The following is a 20,784-nucleotide window of genomic DNA, read 5'->3' on the forward strand; positions in this document are numbered from 1 at the left end:
GCTGCATGTTGGTCCACCCCCTCAACGGGCACTAGTAAAAGCCCATCTCCCTTGCTTTTGAAGGACTTGCCCTCTGTGTCAATAACCTCTGGGCAGTGGGATTCTCACCCATTTCCTTATCTTCTTCCTTTCCAGGGGCGGGGGGCTCCCCAGCTGCAGGCTCCATTAGAACTCTCACGCAGAGGTGGGTGAAGAGAGGAAAGGAAAGAGAGAGGACGTTAGAAGTCTGGGCCAGTCAACCTGCAAAGCGGTCCTTTTTGAAAATGGGGAGGGAATTTACCATAGACAATCCCAGACTAAATTAGGAAACCCTTTATTTCAACCAAGAGTATTACAAGAAATCCATAAATGCGGTAAAACACACATCATAGTTCTCTAGGGTTTGATAACAAAGCAAGTACTGGCCTGATACCAGCCTTTCTAATAAAACTGAAATGAAATATATTAACTCTTTAATACCCAAGTGCTGGTTTACAGGAGATGTCAACATTCAGTTAAAGGCAGGTTACATGGTCTTTCCAAGTCTTTTGGTACCTAAAAACCATCCACATGAGGCAACTGGTCAGTGAGAAAGGAGGTGATCAGGAGCAAATCTCTTTGCTACCAGGCTCTGGGCAGAGGTAACACTCCCATTCAGTCGGAGTTCTAAGCACAGAAGAAGAGTACCTGGTTAGCTGAAAGTTGTGTGTCATGGATTCTCTCTATTTGCTTGGTTATAAAAGATGGAAGGTCCAGTGGGGGCAATTTCTTTGCTGCATTATCAGGGCTGCTGATACAGGCTGTGGCCCCTCTCCCTTTTAGAGCAGTGTTATTTTTTACCCTGGGGAAAAGGTTCTGTGTAATAGTCTATTTGTCCATGGCACAGCACACCCTGGCAGGCTCAGATTAGTCCATTTATTTTCCTGCTCTCATTTTCAGACTCTGATTGAAAGGGCAGAAATGTGTCAATCTGATGGAAGTCTGAGACACAGGCCCCGTTCAAACATGGTAGCTCTTGATGCCCCATTGGATTTGTTCTTTTGATGAAGTGCTTTCAATTTAAAATCAAGGCGTCTTTCAGAAAGATCTCTACTTTCCACATTGACAAGCAGCAGGAGTAGAAGAGTTTGATGAGGCATGGGAAGGATCTAGTAGTGGATGACCCTTGATGGTGCTGGGCCCACTTAACTACAGACTTCAAGGGGAGATCAGGGATTCTATGAACCTTGCAGGAGGCATTCAATGCCTTTCAGGACTGGGCTCAATGTCCAGTATTTTCAGACTGAGGTGTCTGAAGTGAAGCAGCTAAGTAAGAGTGCCCTGCTTTTCAGAGGGCCTACACACCCTCAACTTCCACTCAAGTCAATAGGAGCTAATCTGACCATGTTTACATTAGGTTCCCAGCATGGATTCAGGTGCTTAACTTTAGGCCCCCCGCATCTGAAAATTCAGCTTTGAGGGAAGCATCGCTAAGCTAGTGAGATCCCTGCTCTGTCCAAAGTTCCAGGGATGTTCAGTCTCAGCATCGACAATCTGGTCAATGTTCCCCCATCTGGGGGTTTAAAACATCACATCACAAAAGGTCCAAGAACACACAAGGCAGTCTTCCCACTGCCACAGACTGCCTTGCAATACGCATCGTGGCCATTTCAGAAATAGGACACCAGACAAGAGGCTTTTGCCATTTTAAAGAGTCTCAGGGGGACAGTGAAGTTTTGAAAAGCAGCTGCTGCACATGCCCTGTAAGACAACTGCAAAAGGTTTCTAATATGGTGTCTACAGTATGACTGACATGTCATGGCCTCATTTCAGTGCACATCAAGTAACATCAACAGGAGATGCATACACTGCATCCAAGGGCAGTTAGACCTTCTGATGTGCCAGAGTGGGTTCTGCTCTGCTTCAAGAAATACGGCAGTGAAAACACCTGCTGGAAGGCTGAGCAGAGGGTTCAACTCAGATCCTTATTCTTAACTACTGAATCTAGATTTCTGTGCTTTAATATGGGCTGCTGATAGTCCTACTGAAGATCCTCATGTAGCTCTACAGGGGTTTGCCTGACAGGTATTTTACACATCAAAGAGAAAAGCAGAAGGGCAAGTAGATTCTGAACAGGAATATCTGGGAGAGGAGACACAAGCATTTCAGCGGCTGAGCCACTGGACTGAGACTGCCCGATCAAGCTCACATCAATAGGTATGATGCAGAACTTCAAACCACTGTCTGGTTTTCTTAACAGCTCTTTTCGCTGGGGTAGTGGATGGTAGCGCTAGCTCTGCAGAGCTCCTTTGGAAAGGGAATTGCTTCAGATCTATTGAAATCTCACATTCTCTTCTTTGCCATGGACAAAACAAGTGTCATTTGTAGGTACCAAACAGACAGGAGGAGTCAGTGACAAATGCAGTTTTCATTTAATAGAAAACAGTGTTAACAAAAACACACAACAGAAAGAAATGACAAACATTAGCAAATAAATCACCATCCTTTGTATGTAGTGTTAATGCAGCAAATTCCTAATGTGATTCAGTTTCAGTGCATGAAGAGCTAAAATTTCTGCATCTCCAGCCTTGATTCCCATGCAGCGAAGTGCCCTCACAGCTCCCTGATAGATTTATTGCACTTAAGGAGAAAAAAAAAAAAAAAAAAAGCTTAAGTTCTACCCAACAGCCCCCTCTCTAGGCTGTTTCTCTGGTTAGTTTATACAATAAATTTGTTAAATTACAGATTAGTACCATAGTTTCCTTCCGAGATTTCTCTTCACAGCAGAGCAGTAATCCACATATATAGAAATATTTATCTTCCGATAGCAATTTTTTGGGGCGGGTGGGAAGGTGTGTGTGTCTGCCATTCCTCATGGATTTGAGCCAAAATGGTAATTCAAGACCTAATTTAACCTACCGAGTCTTCCTTCCACTCCAACTCAAGGATAAAGATGGCTCAATCTCTTATGACCCACATCATTTACCCTAACAGGCCTTGCTACATGATAAAAAAAGGTTTGCTGCATACCTTTGTTTCCCTTCCTTGATTGTTCCTCTTGCATGTGCTATATTGAAGCCTTCTGCCCAACACCTCAATGCTGCCTTGGAACTGCTGGTTCCTCCCTAACAGGCCAGCTCCTCTCTCTGGCTGTGGGTACGGGGGCAGGCATTCCATTCATCTGGATTACCAGTGAGGTGATTTGCACTCTGGCAATTCTGGCTTTCATTGCAATAGTAGCTTCAGAATAATGGCCTCTTTGGGTGTCATGCTTTGTGCAGGGTGTGGTATGTTGCAGTGGGACTTTGCAGACTAAAACAATGACCCATTCCACGCTCTCGATACCAGAGTGCTCGGCCAGCAGAATCTCGCAAGCCCTGGGACATTGAGAGAGAACCCTCCCTGAGAAAATTGAACACCTTTTCCAGAGCAACCAGATTCCTTCCCTTGGCAAGAAGAGTAAAGGAAAAGCACCTCTAATGGTATATTCATCCTATCAAAGATGTGACAGCCTCTGGGATTCTCTGTATTAAGCACAATTTATAGAATGGAGCATGTTCCACTGCAGAATTGAAAATTCATTCCGAAAAACCTTTGGTAAAAGGGGCAAATATTCTCTAAAGCAAGATTTTACACTGAATCAAAAGGCCCACTGACCAGCTAAATGAAAGCTACTTACACAATCATGAAAAGTCAAATTCCTGTTCATCTTTTAATGGTGTAACATGTCCCCTGAATCTTTCCTCAGCCAAATACAAAGGAGTTGGAAAATTCAAAACAGAAAGAGGGCAGTAACTTAAACAAACCAGGTGATCCTAGACTTCCTTTAATATAATAAAATGTAGAGGATCCAACTACTTCTACTGCATATTTGCCTCTGGCTCAGTATTAGATTGCTAGATGAATCCCCAAATGGAGATGACTGAGTCAGCCCCATCCCACCCTCTTTCTCACACTGTCAGTTCCATGCTATATGGCTTTGAGAAAACCTTGCTAAAGGGGGTAATTTGTTCTTCTCTTTTAAGCTTATAAAGTTAGGAAACTAGAATAGACTCAGCCATGATGATTCCTTCTTCCCCAAAAGACACACAACAATGTAAGGAATTTCACCTGAGCCTCAAGGGTATTAGCCTCTTGAATGCATCACAGGCAGGGAGCTCCCTGAAATGTGGATCTCACAAACGTGTTTGTGTGCACACAAGCACACTAGCTAGTTATGTCATTGTGGTGTTCTGTATAGGGTTTGCACGGGAAGGTATTTCTGATGGTGCTTTTTGGCAGAGTTCTGCAAACCAGGAGTAAAGTTCCAAAAAGGTTGCAGGTTAGACTAAAAGTAATTCTACATTGTTTTCTAAGTTAAATCCTGTTCAGTACTTTGAAGCTCATGATAAATATATACCTAAAAAAGGAATTTAAAATAAATAACCATTGTGGCTGTGGATGCAGCCTGTCCTGGACAGCTTGTCTGGCGATACAAGTTTTTCAACAGGTGACTACAGCTTGTCAGTGCCACTCTTCCCAGGGACACAATCATGTGCAACCATTCTGCTAGCAGGTTTCCAGGTTAGAAAACAGTTTTCTTAAACTAGCCTTCAGAGACCTTGGACACTTGTAGTGTGTGGAAAGCAAATCCAGGCCTGAACCATGAGATTCTGGGTTTTTAATCTCCCATTTGAATTGGAGAATATTCCAATGAATAGTCCAATAGAATAGTCCAATGCCCATTCTCCAGGATTGAGGATATCTTCTCCTTACAAATTACTCAGTAAACAGTGGTAATTCCAGAGAAACATAGAAAGAAAAATGTAAATGCATCAGTTAGTGTCTACAGAAGGTCAGAAAGTAGTGCCATTTCCATCAGGTGTCAGAGCTCACCTTGGAATCAGGTAGGGAAATCACTCTTTTGGTAAGATTTTCAATCTGTTCTCCTTCCCTTCCTGAATCATCTTGAAAATATCAGAGTCCTTCCTTGTAGGGCAGAGTCAAGAATGTGGGAAAAAGTGTCTAGGGCAGGAAATATCACATTGTTTTGAAAAAAAAACAAACAAACAACCTCTGTACTGCAGACCAAGTTCTTCTGAATCATGTGGAGTGGGAAGGGAATAAAGCTACACAGGCATTTCCCAAGACAGCCTCAGCTCAATGTAGATCAACCCAGAGGAACTGTGAGAAAGAACAAACACAAAGTCAGACATCATAGGAATTGCCAGACAGGATCAGAAGTCTTGTGGCCTCTCTTGTACAGTGCTCAGTACCAGATGCTCTTGAGGAAGCTGCAAAAATCTCCATCACCCAAAGCTATCGACTAGCCAGCCCTATAGAGGCAGTGTGCTGCTAACCCCAGCAGTCAGTGGCTGGCTTGTGTCCTGAGACAGGAGGATTTATTTTCCTTATAAATATATTCCATATGTTATTTTACCCTAACTTATATAAAACCACAGAATGGAGTTGGAATAGCTCCCAGCCTCTTTGCCTAAGGCTACATCATCTACCACAGGAGTTTAATAATACCTGCTCTCAAGATCTATTTCAACAACAACTGACATCCAGCTAGGTACCCTACATTTCCCCTTACAATTTTATTTAAATTCAGATACACACACTAACTTGGAGCACAGCTCTTAAGAAAACATCGTAACACACAGATGTAAAAATACAATACAGTAACTCCTCACTTAACATTTGTCCTGGTTAACGTTGTTTTGTTGCTGATCAATTAGAGAACATGCTCCGTTTAAAGTTGCACAATGCTCCCTTATAACGTTGTTTGGCAGCCGCCTGCTTTGTCTACTGCTTGCAGAAAGAACAGCCCCTTGGAGCTAGTTGGTGGGGGCTTGGAACCAGGGTGGACCGGCAGCCCCCCATCAGCTCCCTGCTCCCCTAAGTTCCCTGTTCACAATTGCTGGGCAGTTCAGCTGTCCCTCCCCCCACTGCTCTGTGTTGCTCCTGCCCTCTGTCTGGGAGCTGCTCCTGGGAGCCTCCTGCTTGCTGTGCGGGAGGGGGGAGGGAAGGGTGCTAATGTCAGGGTGTCCCCTTCCCCCCTGCTCCCCGCTTCTTTACCCCATCTCCATAGAGCGTGGGGGGCGGGGAAGGGGGGAGGAAGAGACACAACAGGGCTCAGGACAGAGGGAGCTTGCTGGCAGCAGCTGCTGTCACAACTTGTTGATCTACTTAAAAGGGCAGTGTATTTAGAGTGGGGTCAGTGTACTTAAAGGGACAATGCGCATCTCTCTCTCTCACACAGGGTGTACGTCTCTGTCTCTCTCTGCCATGCTGTCTCCCCTTCCTCCATTCCTGCTGCCTTGTAGAGTGTGAGGCTACATTAACAATAATGTGTTAACCCTGGAGGGCTCAGTGGAGCACTAGTTCATCGTTTAGCAGTAAGGCATTCCCTTGGGAATATCCCACCCTCTGACTTCACCACCTCAACCAAGCTTCACAATCATCATGGCTGTGTACAGTATTGTTTGTTTAAAACTTATACTGTGTATATGTGTGTGTGTGTGTAGTCTTTTGTGTAGTGAAAAAAATTTCCCTGGAACCCTATTTACATTAATTCTTATGGGGAAATTGGATTTGCTTAACATCGTTTCGCTTAAAGTAGAATTTTCAGAAACATAACTACAATGTTAAGCAAGGAGTTACTGTACTAATCATCATTAGTTACCTAGATAAACCAAATCTCAGTGTTTGCAGTATTTCTTCCACTTAATATAGGAAACCCCTATAGAGTATGGCAGTTACCCTAATAATCTTATTTAGTAACAAAACCCCTTGAAAAGTTTTTAAGAGCAACTACTATTAAAATGCGTTATTTGTGACCTCAGTGTACAGCACATGCGTAATATTCTAAAGCAACACCTCTGGTGATGTCTCAATCTGCAGTATATAACAAATCAGACAGGAATCGCATATGCTCCTAACTACCAGGGTTTAAACTACACTTTCTTTTTAATAAAACCTTTGATGCAGATGTATAGCACATTGAGTCCTTCAGAACATCACAACCTGGATCGAACAACTGGGGGAGCCCAGGAAAAAGGTCTAGATTGCTGGGCCTAGGGTGACCAGACAGCAAGTGTGAAAAATCAGAACAGAGGGTGGGGGGTAATAGGAGCCTATATAAGAAAAAGACCCAAAATATAAAATCAGGACATCTGGTCACCCTAGCTGGGTCCTTCCAAGGCCGTCTGTGACAAAGTGGAAATCATCTGTAATATTATTAGGAATTGATATGCTTGGAAGTATGCAGTGTACTTGTAGCTGTGTTGGTCCCAGGATAGTAGAGAGACAAGGTGGGTGAGGTAATATTTATTGGACCAATAAAAGATATTATTTCCACTCACCTAGTCTCTCATGCGGGAAGTGACATACTTGAATTGCTACCCAGTGAGTGCAGAAGGATTAAAATGTTCCTGAGGTAGAAGAGGAGACATGAGGTGCTTGTGTCAAGTAACTATCTGGGGCGATATGAATGGGTTGCTAAGGACTGGCTGAAACCAACCCATATCAAAGGAAAGACAACTGAACCCTAAAGACTGAATAACTGACACCTAACAATGGGAAACTCCAGCAGGCAGAACCTTTGAACTCAGTAGGGATCCTGCAGGAGGAGGACAATGGACCGAAAGGGTCAGGTGGCTGTGTTAAGAACTGGCCTTTGGAAGGACACAGAGCTCTCCCCTGGGACTGACGGACAGAAAGAGCGAGTCAAAATGGATTCTAGAGCAGCTTGGCTGGATAGAGCTGTGTCGTTGGCCAGTATGAACTCTGTCTTAGCTTGTACTTCTCTCTGCTAACTTAAGGACTTTCCGATGCTGTATGGCAGTTGACTAATAAACCCCACTCTGTTTTGAAAAGGCTGCCTGGTGTCCCTGCAAATCCTACTGGTCCCAGAAGAGGGCACAAGTCTCAGAATAGGAGACCACCACAGTGGAACTTGCTGGGCAGAACTCAAGGTGAGAAGCAGGAGAGCTGGAGCCCAGAGACAGTCTCAGAGGCATGGGGCCATGTGGCCTGCCCTTAAGGAAGATTGGGACCCCTTGTGGGTCTGGCACACTGAAGAACCAACAGTTCTGTTTAAAAGCTTGGGCACAGAACAGATCTGCTCTGTGGACAAGTCAGAGAGTAGCAGCCAGGATGCCCAGCGCATGGTGACTGCCAAGGCCATGGTTCGGGAGGCAGCGTCCGCCACATCCGCCACCGCCTGGCGCGTCGCCCTGGCTGCAGTTGTGCCTTCCTCCATAGTAGCCCCAGAACTCCTTCCTAGAAGCCTCAGGAAGAGAGCCCTCGAACTTGCCCATGGCTTGCCACATGTTAAAATCATAGCATCCTAGGACGGCCTGATGTTTAAGAGCGCTGCTTATGGAGTCGGTCCTCACTCCGGCACCGGAGCAACGCTCCAACTCGGCGCTGAGTACCGTGACCTCAGTTTGCAGCGCCACCCTCAACTGGAGACTAGAGCACGGATAAACCTTACGCTCAAACAAGTCTAGTTTCTTGGAGTCTGTTCTTAGGGGTAGCCCTGGGTTGACCCTGTCACTCCCTGTGGTTAACCACTTCTACCACTAGAGATTTGGGAGCAGGGTGGGTGTACAGGTACTTGTGGCCTTTGGATGGCACAAGGTACTTGCGCTCAGCCCTCTTGGAGATGGGGGGCAGGGAGGAGGGAGTTTGCCACAGGGCATTAGTGATCTTAGAGACCTCATCATGAAGGGGCAGAGCCACCCTGGCCAGTGCCGTGGAGCAGAGGACATCGAAGAGAGAGTCCGAGGGCTCCTCTAGCTCTTCCGCCTGAAGACCCAGGTTGGCAGCGACCCTTTTCAGTAGTTCCTGGTGCACATTAGCGAGATTCAGAGAAACTGGGGGAGGGGGCTCCACTATAGCCTCATCTGGCGACGATGAGAAAGATGCCAGTACCGTAGGGTCCTCCCCAACCATAGGTGGCCCAGGGGCTTCTTCCCCTGCTCCCTCTTGGACTTGCGGGGTCCTTGAGCCCGAGGCTTCGTGCATCGGAGGAGGGTGGGAGAGAGAGGCAGCTGGTCTCTCCGAGGCTCTGGACACCAAGCAGGCGGCCTGGGAGGGCTGTGTGAACCCCCACAGGTTCAGTGGGTACCACGGCATCGGCTACTGTGCCTGAGGTCACAGGGCTGGTTTTGGTGCTGACAATGTAGCCCGTACCACCAATACCAGAGCTTGTCCCACCGTCAGGGAACCTTGCTCCGAACCAGGGCTGGATCCTGAGTGGTCGCTCCCAGGTGACCAGGCTTGGAGCCGGAGATCTACGTCTCGCGCATGAGGAGCAGTACCAGGATCAGGAACGGGCTCGGTGCTGGGAAGTACCTGCATGCGGTGATGCCCTCCTATGGGATCAGTGACAGTCCGAAGAATAGTACCATTGATCTCTCAGTGGATCCCTGGAGCGGTACTGTGGTCTCAGAGATACCGGGTGCCAGAACTGCTACTCCTGCTGGGGGTGGGGTGAGGGTGCCGCCAAAGGTCTGCTCCCGGTGGCCGGCAAGCTGCGCTTCGAGCCTCTCTGCCTGTACCCAAGGTCCGGGGACCGAACAGGGCTGCGCTGTGTCTGCCTATTGCGGTCAGATGCGTGGTGGCTATGGGACGGCGAGCACTGGCGGGACATTACCTGTGACGGGGAACGGTGCTGCTGAGGTGAGAACCGAAATGGTCTGAAAGTGGGTTTATCCTGTGACCGGAGAACTGCTGGAGCCGGTGTGGGCGGCACCAGGAGGTACATGATCTCCTGCACCACCTGCAGGGCCTCCGGCGTGGACGGCATCTGAAGCTGACAGAGGTCTCTTCCGCTATCCAGGGTAGCCAGTGGGGAGCGTGTTGGGCTACATCGCTCCCCCCGGAGCTTGGGCCCAGATCCTGACATGGGTGAAGAGTTGCCCGACCTGAGACCTTGCTCACACCCAGTCTTATCCTTTCCCTTGTGGGAGGTTGGAGACTGGCCTCGACCCTCCTTCTTGGTTGGAGCCATGGATGGGGACGGGTGCCGGCTAGTGGATGGTCCTGGTGGGGCGCTGCACACTGAGGTCACGGTACTCAGTCCCGAGTTGGAGCGTTGCTCCGGTGCCGGAGTGAGGACTGACTCCATAAGCAGCAGTCTTAAACGAATTCTGCGCTCCTTCTTAGTCCTTGCTTGAAGGACTTGCAACTTTTGGCCTTCTTACTAACGTATCCTTTGCCCGGGCAACGCAGACAACTGCTGTGTGGATCACTAAAGGGCATGGGCCTCTTGCAGCGATCACAGGGCTTAAAGCTTGGGGATCGGGGCATGCCCTGTCCTGAGGCAAAGTCCCGTTCGGGACCTACAAAGTCTCTAACTATAGCTAAGGGATTTATCAACACCACTATAAAACTATATACAGTACAATACAGAAGGTAACTAGTTTGTAAGGAAGAGCAACTAGAGTGCTAACTGAAGCAGCAACAGTTCCAGCACGGTCACTGGCGGCAAGAAGGAACGGTGGGTGGGGGGAACTGGCGGTGCCCTATATACCGTGGCATGTGCACGCCACTCCAGGGGGCGCCAGAGCCGGTCCCCTACGGATACCACGGAGGGGAAAACTTCCAGCACCGGTGCATGTGGCAAGCGCACACACCTAAGTTGGATGGACATGAACAATCACTCGAAGAACCGGGCATGCTTAGTCGAGAGAAAAGAAGGCTGAGGTAAGACCTGATAACAGTCTTCATATATGTTAAGATATGTTACAATAGTTAAGTTCTGGAATAGGTTACCAAGGGAGGTTGTGGAATCCCTCTTATTGAAGGCTTTTAAGAACAGGTTAGACAAAACATCTGTCGGGGATGGCTTAGGTTTACTTGGTCTTGCCTCAGCACAGATGGGTGGACTAGAGGACATCTGGAGGTTCTTTCCATGCCTACACTTCTACGATTCCTCCACCATTTTTTCCCCATAATGCACAGTTGACTAGATGTATTCTCAGTAGGGGTTGCTGGGTTTTTCCCCACCTTCTTCTGAAACATCAGGGACTGGCCATGGCTGGAGATGGGACACCAGCTGGGATGGACCAGTGCTCTGAGGCGGTGCAGATAATTCTCTTCTAGATTCCTGGCTGGGGTGCCTTGCTCACATGCTCAGGGTCATACTGATCAACAGACTGTGACCCAGGTCAGATTGGCAGGGATCTTGGGGTTTTTTCGCCTTTCTTTGCAGTGGATTGCCTGCTGAGATCATCTGACCACATCTCACCTAATCAATTCCCTGCTATTGCAGGGGCCTCAGGCATTCGTGGCACCTTGATCATTTCTGCTCTCTTCCTGTGGCACACATCAGTTTAGTCTCCTGAGGACTGAAATACTTGGGGCTAAATATCTGGGTTAAATTTAATGGCCTGTGATATACAGGGGTGAGATTAGATGATCTAATGCTCAGCCAGGGTAAATCATATCATCTGGACAATGCCAGTGAACGAGACCAGGATAGGCCACAGCCTCATGAAGATGAAACAGATGTTCCACTCAGTCTGTACCACTGTTTACTCAGATTGGAGAGCTCTTTGGGCCTGCACCTATCCGGTAATGTATCCTCTCTGCATCACATAGATCTGTATAGCTTCTCCACCTACAGAAGTTTTATGAGTGGATGACAATGGTAACATACTTTTAGAAACATATATATAATATATATAAATCAGTGGTTTTCAACCTGTGGTCCACGGACCCCTGGGGGTCTTCAGTCTATGCCTAAGGGGTCCATGAAAGGTTGTCAATGCCATAGAACAGTGGTTTTCAACCTGGGGTCTGCAGACTATATCTAAGATTTCCAAAAAGGTCCACACCTCCATTTGAAATTGTTCAGGAGTTCACAAATGAAAGAAGTTGAAAACCACTGATATAAATAAATTATACACAAAAAACTGCACTGAAACCACAATATTCGGGTTGTAAAGTCAGGCCCTCAGAAGTTAGGAAATACCACAAGGAACACCTGTGCCACACTAACACTGTCACCTCCTTATGCGTATGCATTCTGATACAATTACATCATCACATACTATTTTTTGCACAGGGAAAATATTTTGGGTGTGTGAAGTCAGGTTGACCTAGGTCTAGAATTTGTTTTTATTACAGACATGCTTGACTGTGCCTGAATGAAGACAGCACAGATTCACCAGCCTGTCTCACACCCAGAGCTATTCTGGCAACTAGGATGTTGTAGAAAAAATGGTGGAGAAAAAAAGTCTTTGTTCTCTTCATCACAGCAACAGCAGCAGCTTTCAGAAACTCTAGTCTCCTTCTGTCTCGATTCTGTTACGTCAGTGACCGGAATACCATTCAAACCTAGCAAAGCTTCCTTACCTAAAGTGTCACAGTGGCTCCTGCCCTGTCTCTTGACTTGCTTCTAGGAGCAATTCCTCCAGCTCCTTCTCATTCTTGGAACAGTTTAATTCTGAAAACAAACAAGGATTAACCTCATTAATCAGCAACCTTAAGACTAATCAATTTTCATTAAGAAACAAACACTATGTCACTCTCCAAATTTGGGATCAATGGGGCACGTAAATTAGGAAGCATGGGATGGACTGGGAGTAAGTGCTCAAACATAATGCTGTTTCCCTCCTATTGTATTAATTTATAAAAAAAAGAGACTGGAGCAAAGAGACACAGCAATAAAAGGTTATGAGTTTCCTAGCATTTAATGACAGAAGCAACCATTACATCATCTCATCAGACCTCCTATATAACACAAGCCCTACAACTTCACCCAGATACCCTATGTGGAGCCCAATTACTGCACAGTAATGCCATTCTCGCTCCGTTCAATAAAAATACAGATCCCTCCCATTTAAAACCAAGTGACACTAGGAATGCTGACCGGAAGGGTCTTCTCTTTTTTTAAATTTATTAAACGTTTTCAATCTTGTTTCTCTAATCAATCAAATTAGTTCTAGGCAATATGCCAACCTATTACACAAGTAAAGTGTACTATACATCAGAAAAAAGAAAAGACCATGTTATTCCCACATATTAACTGCAGTACTCCAAGCAAATTTTTTTTTTTTTATGGCGAGGTATTTCCAGTAGAGATAAGGAGGTGTTAGTACCGTTATACAAGGCACTGGTGAGACCTCATCTGGAACACCGTGTGCAGTTCTGGTCTCCCATGTTTAAGAAGGATGAATTCAAACTGGAACAGGTACAGAGAAGGGCTACTAGGATGATCCCAGGAATGGAAAACCTGTCTTATGAAAGGAGACCTAAGGAGCTTGGCTTGTTTAGCCTAACCAAAAGAAGGTTGAGGGGAGATATGATTGCTCTCTATAAATATATCAGAGGGATAAATACCGGGGAGAGAGAGGAATTCTTTAAGCTCAGTACCAATGTGGACACAAGAACAAATGGATATAAACGGTCACTGGGAAGTTTAGACTTGAAATTAGACAAAGGTTTCTAACCATCACAGGAGAGAAGTTCTGGAATAGCCTTCCAAGGGAAGCAGTGGGGGCAAAAGACCTATCTGGCTTTAAGATTAGACTTGATAAGTTTATGGAGGAGATGGTATGATGGGATAAAGATCAATTAATTGCCAAAATCATGTTAACTATTCATGGTAAATAGGCCCAATGGCCTGTGATGGGATGTTAGACGGGGTGCGATCTGAGTTACTACAGAAAATTCTTTCCTGGGTATCTGGCTGGTGAATCTTGCCCATATGCTCAGGGTTTAGCTGATCGCCATATTGGGGTCGGGAAGGAAGAATGAGGTGGGATTTGATAGCTGCTTTCAACTACCTGAAAGGGGGTTCCAAAGAGGATGGATCTAGACTGTTCTCAGTGGTAGCAGGAAAAACTTTTTCACTAGGAGGGTGGTGAAACACTGGAATGGGTTACCTAGGGAGGTGGGGGAATCTCCTTCCTTGGAGGTTTTCAAAGTCAGGCTTGACAAACCCCTGGGTGGGATGATTTAGTTGGGGATTGGTCCTGCTTTGAGCAGGGGGTTGGACTAGATGACCTCCTGAGGTCCCGTCCAACACTGATATTCTATGATTCTATTATTCTTAATAGAAAAGTTATGAATTGCTAAGTATGATTATCCTGTTTATATGCATGTATCATCTTTGTATCTGAAGTTATGAATACTGGCTATGCATCTGCATCTCAAACCTGCATTGTATGCCAGGGTGACACCCCACCCCAGATAGATTTACATCAGGGCTAGGCAGCTATGTGTTGATGACCCATTAAGGACACACAGCTCTGACAATGGGCCTTTGAAGAATCTTATCCTGCCCAGTAGGCCCTTCCTGCGGGTGCCTCAGACAGTGAGGAGTCAATGACTTCCCCCTCTGATTCAGCAAAACATGTAGTGGCACGTGATTTTCTCATGTGACCCAAGACTCCATCTGGGCCAGTAACTTTCCATACAAAGAGGCTATGGGCTTTGTTTGGGACAGTACATTTCCATGCACATGGCAGAGGGTATAAAAGACATCTAATACATCTCCATTTTCTTTCTTTCCTGCTCTAATTCTCTTGACTGTGAATTTACAACAAAAAGGAGCATCTTAAACTATGGACCAAAGACCTTCCAATCTTCTGGAAGATACCAGAGAGGCTTTTGCAAGCCAGCACTCTATTCCATCACTGCTACAAATCTGATATAAGGACTTTGCAATCATTTGTATGCATATGATCCATTAACTATTTATAATTCTTATTTTTTTAATAAATCTTTACTTAGTTTATTAAAGATTGGCTGACAGCAAGGTATTTGGATAAGGTCTGAGCTATATATTGACCTGGAGATAAGTGTCTGATCCTTTGGGATTAGTAAGAACCTTACATATGGTGAATTGGGTTTTCAGTAGCCTCTCACTATATTAGACTTGTTCATCTGGATGAGAGCCCAGGGCTGGAATGCCTCAAGGGGGACTGTATTTGGCTTCTGGTTAACCAGTGTGGTACTGCAGAAGCTCTTTTGTCACTGGCTTGGTAACTAAGTATAAATAAACCACCAGTTTTGGGGATTGTTTGCCGTTTCTTGTAGTCTGCCCCAAGTGTGGCATTCTTAATGTGGTCCATCCCAGGCACCTGGTCACACCTGGGTTACATAGTGAACAATTACACACACTTGCCTTCAGGCCCCAGTACCGATGACAAGCATTCAAACCTGCATTTCTGACCAACCACCACCTGTGGGCATATTTTCATACCAAAGAATGAAAAAAGGTCAAGCCATCACAAATAAATGTACTCCTAAAAATCAGTCAGTTCACAGATAATTTCCATGTAGAAAAGCAGGCTAAATTAGCTGAATGAACACTATTTCTGACTAGTCTGAGCAGCTCTAGAAAATAAAAAAAATAGAGCAAAGCCCCCCCCCCCCACAGCATACCATTTTGCAAATTACAGCAAACTGCACACTCAAGCACATAGCCTGCAAACACTTGTATACATGCTCAGCTTCAAGCAAGCGAGCAATCCTTTGAGTTTAATGTGCCTGCTCACATGCTAAGAGTTGATTGTGTGTGTTTTCCGGACTGGGGCCTATGATTCCTAAAATCCAGTTATTAGGAAAAAAAGTTTCTATGCTTTTCTTTGGTTTACTTTGGGCATTTGACAGCACCATGTGCAGAGGAATGGTCATTATTTCCCTTCTATGGTCAGTTAGGCAGCTTCTCCCTTGCTGAGCAACCCTTATAGATTCAGATTCCAAGGGTAGAAAAGCCCACTATCACCTAGTCTGACCTCCTGCATAACCCAAGCTATAGAACTCCCAAAATAATTCCTGTTTGACTTAGAGCATCTCTTTTAGAAAATCAACATCAAGACGGAAAAAAGCCATCATAAAACTAGTTATAAAAGCAATCTTTTTTTAAAAAATGCTATGAACTGTTTCAAGAGCGAGCTATCAGAAATGGCAATTTTAGAAATTAGTTTACAAAACTGAACGTCCCTTAAACTGGTCCGAAAGGTCACTACAGAGTGACACTGGACACTTCCTCCCTAGGGAATGAGCACTGTTTTGCCAAGGGAGTGAAAGACTCCAGCTGTAACCACACCCCTGCAATGCAGAGAATTTCCAGCTATGGCTGGCCCAAGAAATGATAAGTTAGGATTGGAAATCAAAGCTAGGTTTCTTGTATGGCCAGGTGGCCTCCTTTGGGAAGTGTTTGGGTTGTGGGAAGGTCTGGGCAAGTCATTTTCTATTTCCATGAAGCAGGAACAATGAAAGCAGAGCGCAGAAGGGGATGTAAGCTCTCAAGCTTAGCTTTAGTTAGGGATTACAGTTTTAAGTGTCCAGAAGGCAACTTCTTACCCATCTCATCTACTCCCTATCTCCATAAGCCTTTGATATGCTGACTATAGTGACAAAAGCAGCACAAAGAGGCCTGACTGGGCCTCTAAATGTTACAATAATAAGAATAAACCTAAGGGCTTCTAATGCCAGCCCGACAAAGCCAAACACACCCATGAAACAAGTGAACTACATTCTTTATGGTGACTTATGCCTCCTCGGGGATCCTCAATCTAGCTCTCGCTTGGAGTCAATGGGAGTTGGGATGGGTGGAGCCTCCCCGTTGGGGAGGCTAGCCCCCAGCTCCACCCTTTCCGCCTGCACCCCCCCACGGTCAGAAGCCCCGAGCCCCCCCACTCTGCAGCTGGAGGAGTCCCAGGCCAGCTGGATCCCTGAGCCACCCCCTGCCACCACAGCCAGAGAAGCTCTGGGCCAACGAGAGCCCCTCCCCCCCCAGCCACACCGTGCCTCCCCAGACCCCAAGTCACCCCACAGGAAAAGCTCTGGTCTCTTCTCTTCTGGAAGAAAAACCTGAGCTTTTGATAAGCGTCATGTAGGTTCCAGGGTGGCTGAGGAGGCGGTATGTTTTACTCAGCTTCCCAGGTTTATCAGTAATCTCCCTGCACCTTCCCTCACCTCGCCTTCCCTTCCCATCCCACAAGTCCCTCCTTTTTCTCCCCTATCAGAACATAAGCTCTTGCTGCAGCCTTCTGTTCTGTATTAGAATCATGCCTAGCATAATGGGGTCCTAGTCCTTGGCTAGAGCTAGGTGTTAACATCATACAAATAATATATAAATACTAAAAAGTCATGCACAAGGGATGATGGCATGTGTTCCAAGGCATGTGGATAATTTGATTAACCAGTGTATTTATATTTATTTTAATATTGTGCAAGCATCATCCAACCCTTAGAAAGAAAAAGAGCCTGACTTCTGATCCCAGGGCAGACTGGGTCAAGAAATGGGTCATAGGCTTTGACATATGGTCACAGAAGAAGGAATTGCAAACCCCTTGCCAACCGTTCTGCAAGGAAGCTTGAGGAAAGCATGGTGCTGGTCACAGCTATCTATGTTATTATAACTAATCCCTGCCATTTTCCTGTCACCTGCAACAATCAGTGAAGAACTCGCACTATCATCTCTGCGCAGACTAGAGCCTTTGACAGCATGCTAGTGTGGAACATAGCCAGGTAGCTCCCAGGCAGTGGTTTCCCCAGGAATTGAAATTGGGGGATGGGGGGGTGTGTGTTCGAATTTACAGGGGCGGGTGTCAGGGCCGATGAGGGGTGAGACTGTGAGGGTGAAGGTGGGCTGTATGGCATCATAGTAAAAACTGAAAAATGTTTCATGACCATTTTATTAGATTTAACTCATGTTTTAAAATCATCACACAAATTAAAGTTGGCTACTCAAGCCTTCTATGAAGCACTACGTCTTTCTTGGTTTCTTGTTATAATTTTGCACAACTCTGTTAATGAACTTCTTGAATGCAATGTGTTCATCTTTGGTGGCTTCTCGTGTGTCCGGTACTTCCATTCCTTTAATTGATATGCTCATTAGTTCATTCACATGATCAGGCAGAAGGAGACTTCTTTCAGAACACAAAATTCTATTCAAGGATGAAAAAGAACGCTCAACTGTAGCTGTTGTGACTGGGAGTAGCAAGAGATGAATTCCTACTTCTTTCATCCCAGGAAACAGAGCACAAAGATCGGGTCGAGCCACTAGTGATGATAAAAAAGAAGTTGAAGTCAAATCTTCATTCATTCGTGGTATGATATTCCACTCTGTGTTCAAATTCTCTATTCTGTCCTGAGCACATGGCAGCCCCATTGCTGGTAGTGCCTCACTCCACTCAACGGTCGGTGTTTTATAGGACAGGCATCTGTAAAAGCTACGTAGAGGTTGAGTAGAATCTAGAAGTTGCTGTTGTAGATTTTTAAGAATCAAGTCTGTGTACTTTTTCAGTTGTCTTAACAAACACTTCTTGTCTTCTTCACTTAAGGATTTAATATAAATGCCTTCATCAGTCAATTTCAGGACTGAAGTCTTTGCTTCTTCCAGTACTTTTTCCATGGATAGCTCTCTGATTGATCCAAATGTAGTTTCTGTTGCTGGACAAAGATCTACTACTGTTGTAGCAGATGTCTGGATGGCATTGTTTAATGACCCAAGTGGTTTCATAGTAGAGAGAGAATGGCAATAGTCTTCTCTGGACGTAGCAGCAAAAGTAATCCACCAGCCTCACTACTTAGATCCATCCCATCTTGGTAGATACTTTCCAAAGCCAGTAATAACAGCTGGAGTAATTTTAAGACAACAGCCAAGGATCGCTCATGAGAAAGCCAGTGGGTTTTCCTGGGTTGGAGTAATTTGAACTTCAGTCCCAGTGTATCTTCTATATTTTCCAAGATAGTCTTTTTGCAAAAAGAAAAGGAGTACTTGTGGCACCTTAGAGACTAAAATTTATTTGAGCATAAGCTTTTGTGAGTTACAGCTCACTTCATCAGATGCATTCATCCAATGAAGTGAGCTGTAGCTCAGGATGAATGCATCCGATGAAGTGAGCTGTAGCTCACGAAAGCTTATGCTCAAATAAATTTGTTAGTCTCTAAGGTGCCACAAGTACACCTTTTCTTTTTGCGAATACAGACTAACACGGCTGCTACTCTGAAATCAGTCTCTTTGGACTCTTGCTGAAAAAAGAATATAATGAAGACATTAAATTTACAGCTTTTTAATGTCTTTTGAAGATTCTGCAGCTCGTACTAGTGCTAGTTGGAGTAAATGGCCTCTGCAGTGTGTATAGGAGAGATCAGGGTTACACTTTTCTCCGAGCAAAGCTTGTACTCCACCATGTCTTCCAGAGAAGTTTGCAGCTCCATCAAATGCACAAGCAGCCATCTCTTTGGGGTCCAATTGACAAGCATTTAACTCTTCTAAGATATGGATTGTCACAGATGCAGCCGATGTGTCTTCTATAACTTGAAGATCTAGAAATGCATCTACTGGCCTACCACTGACATCAAGATAATGTACACAATGACTTAATACTTGATGACCATTTGCATCAGTGCATTCATCAGCCACGTATGCAAATGTTTTGAATGTGGTGAGAGAGTTCTCCACTTTTTCAAATGTTGAGTCTTTCACTGTTGCACCGCATGCTTCTAGCCAGTCAGTTGAGTTTCTTGCAGAAAGAGAGTGAGCATTTGCTGGTCTTCTTCGGAACCAGTGTTCAACTTCAGGATGAACAAGTGACCATGCACTTAACATTGGCCTCCAGTTTGTAGTGTGTGGTATCTCTTGCTTAAATAGAAAGTAGGATGCCACAGCCATGTTTGTTCACATGAACTGGGTTGTGTCTCCAGCATTCTTAACAGCCTCATTAAGTACTTCTAAAATTGGCTTTGAAAGGGGGCTTATAAGGCTTTCTGCATGTTGATGCACTCCAGAGGCCTGGTGTTTTGCTGCCTTTTCATGTAGTTTGTCAGCACTGGCTTTGCTGATCCATCTGACAAACCAAAGTCCTCCACTTTTACCAATTGTAACATTGGGAAGCTTTCCTTCTTCGTAAGCTTTTTTGCAAGAGGTGCGCCAGTAGCCATCTTTTGTAACTTTAATAAATGGGAACACTTCGACCAACAAACATCGGGAACTGCCTTTAGGTTTTGGAGACACTGTTTCTTCAGTAGGCAGCTGTATTTGTGCTTCGGGCTGGCCGGATGTAGATGCACCACTTGACCCATCAGATGACATGTTGATATGTTCTTTTCAGAGTAGCAGCCGTGTTAGTCTGTGTCTGCAAAAAGAAGTGAGCTGTAGCTCATGAAAGCTTACGCTCAAATACATTTTGTTAGTCTCTAAGGTGCCACAAGTACTCCTTTTCTTTTTGATATATTCTTGGTTCTTGATGTGTTCTTCACCTTGGTTAGTTTTTGAGGCCTTTGAGTAGAAAAATTGTTGTATTGTTTTTTGGTCTTTTCATTTTCACTTTGACCTGCAACATATAAAAGAGATATGAATAAATTAAATATTTTGTTAGTATAATGCAAATTTAACATAAAGATAATGCAAAATACACCAAAACAAAACAGGCCTAGATTTCTAAAAAAACAATTTAAAAAAAATGTATTTAATTTAAATTGACTTTTGAAAAGTAAGCCATCATGGGATAAGAGGGAAGTCCTCTCATGGATCAGTAACTGGTTAAAAGATGGGAAACAAAGGGTAGGAATAAATTATCAGTTTTCAGAATTGAGAGAGAGAAATTGTGGTATCCCTGAGGAGTCGGTACTGGGACCACTACTGTTCAACATATTCATAAATGATCTGGAAAAATGGGTAAACAGTGAGGTGGCAAAATTTGCAGATGATACAAAACTATTCAAGATAGTTAAGTCCAAAGCAGACTGCGAAGAGTTACAAAGGGATCTCACAAAACCGGGTGACTGGGCAACAAAATGGCAGATGAAATTCAATGTTGATAAATGCAAAGTAATGCACAAAACAATCTCAGCTATACATACAAAATGATG

General features: G+C 44.9%; 1 protein-coding gene across 1 annotated transcript in view; it reads right to left on the reverse strand.

Moving 5' to 3' along the window:
- Positions 1 to 349: 349 nt before the first annotated feature.
- Positions 350 to 20,784, reverse strand: part of PPP1R37 (protein phosphatase 1 regulatory subunit 37) — a 157,671-nt gene continuing 137,236 nt past the window's right edge. The window contains exons 12-13 of the mRNA XM_074937342.1: positions 12,307 to 12,397; positions 350 to 5,121 (exon numbers count right to left, since the gene is read on the reverse strand). Of these exons, the coding sequence (XP_074793443.1) occupies positions 12,315 to 12,397 (83 nt within the window). The 3' untranslated portion in view covers positions 350 to 5,121; positions 12,307 to 12,314. The remainder of the gene's footprint in view (positions 5,122 to 12,306; positions 12,398 to 20,784) is intronic.

This window comes from Natator depressus, chromosome 23 (genome assembly GCF_965152275.1).
Source record: "Natator depressus isolate rNatDep1 chromosome 23, rNatDep2.hap1, whole genome shotgun sequence".
Lineage (NCBI taxonomy): Eukaryota > Metazoa > Chordata > Testudines > Cheloniidae > Natator > Natator depressus.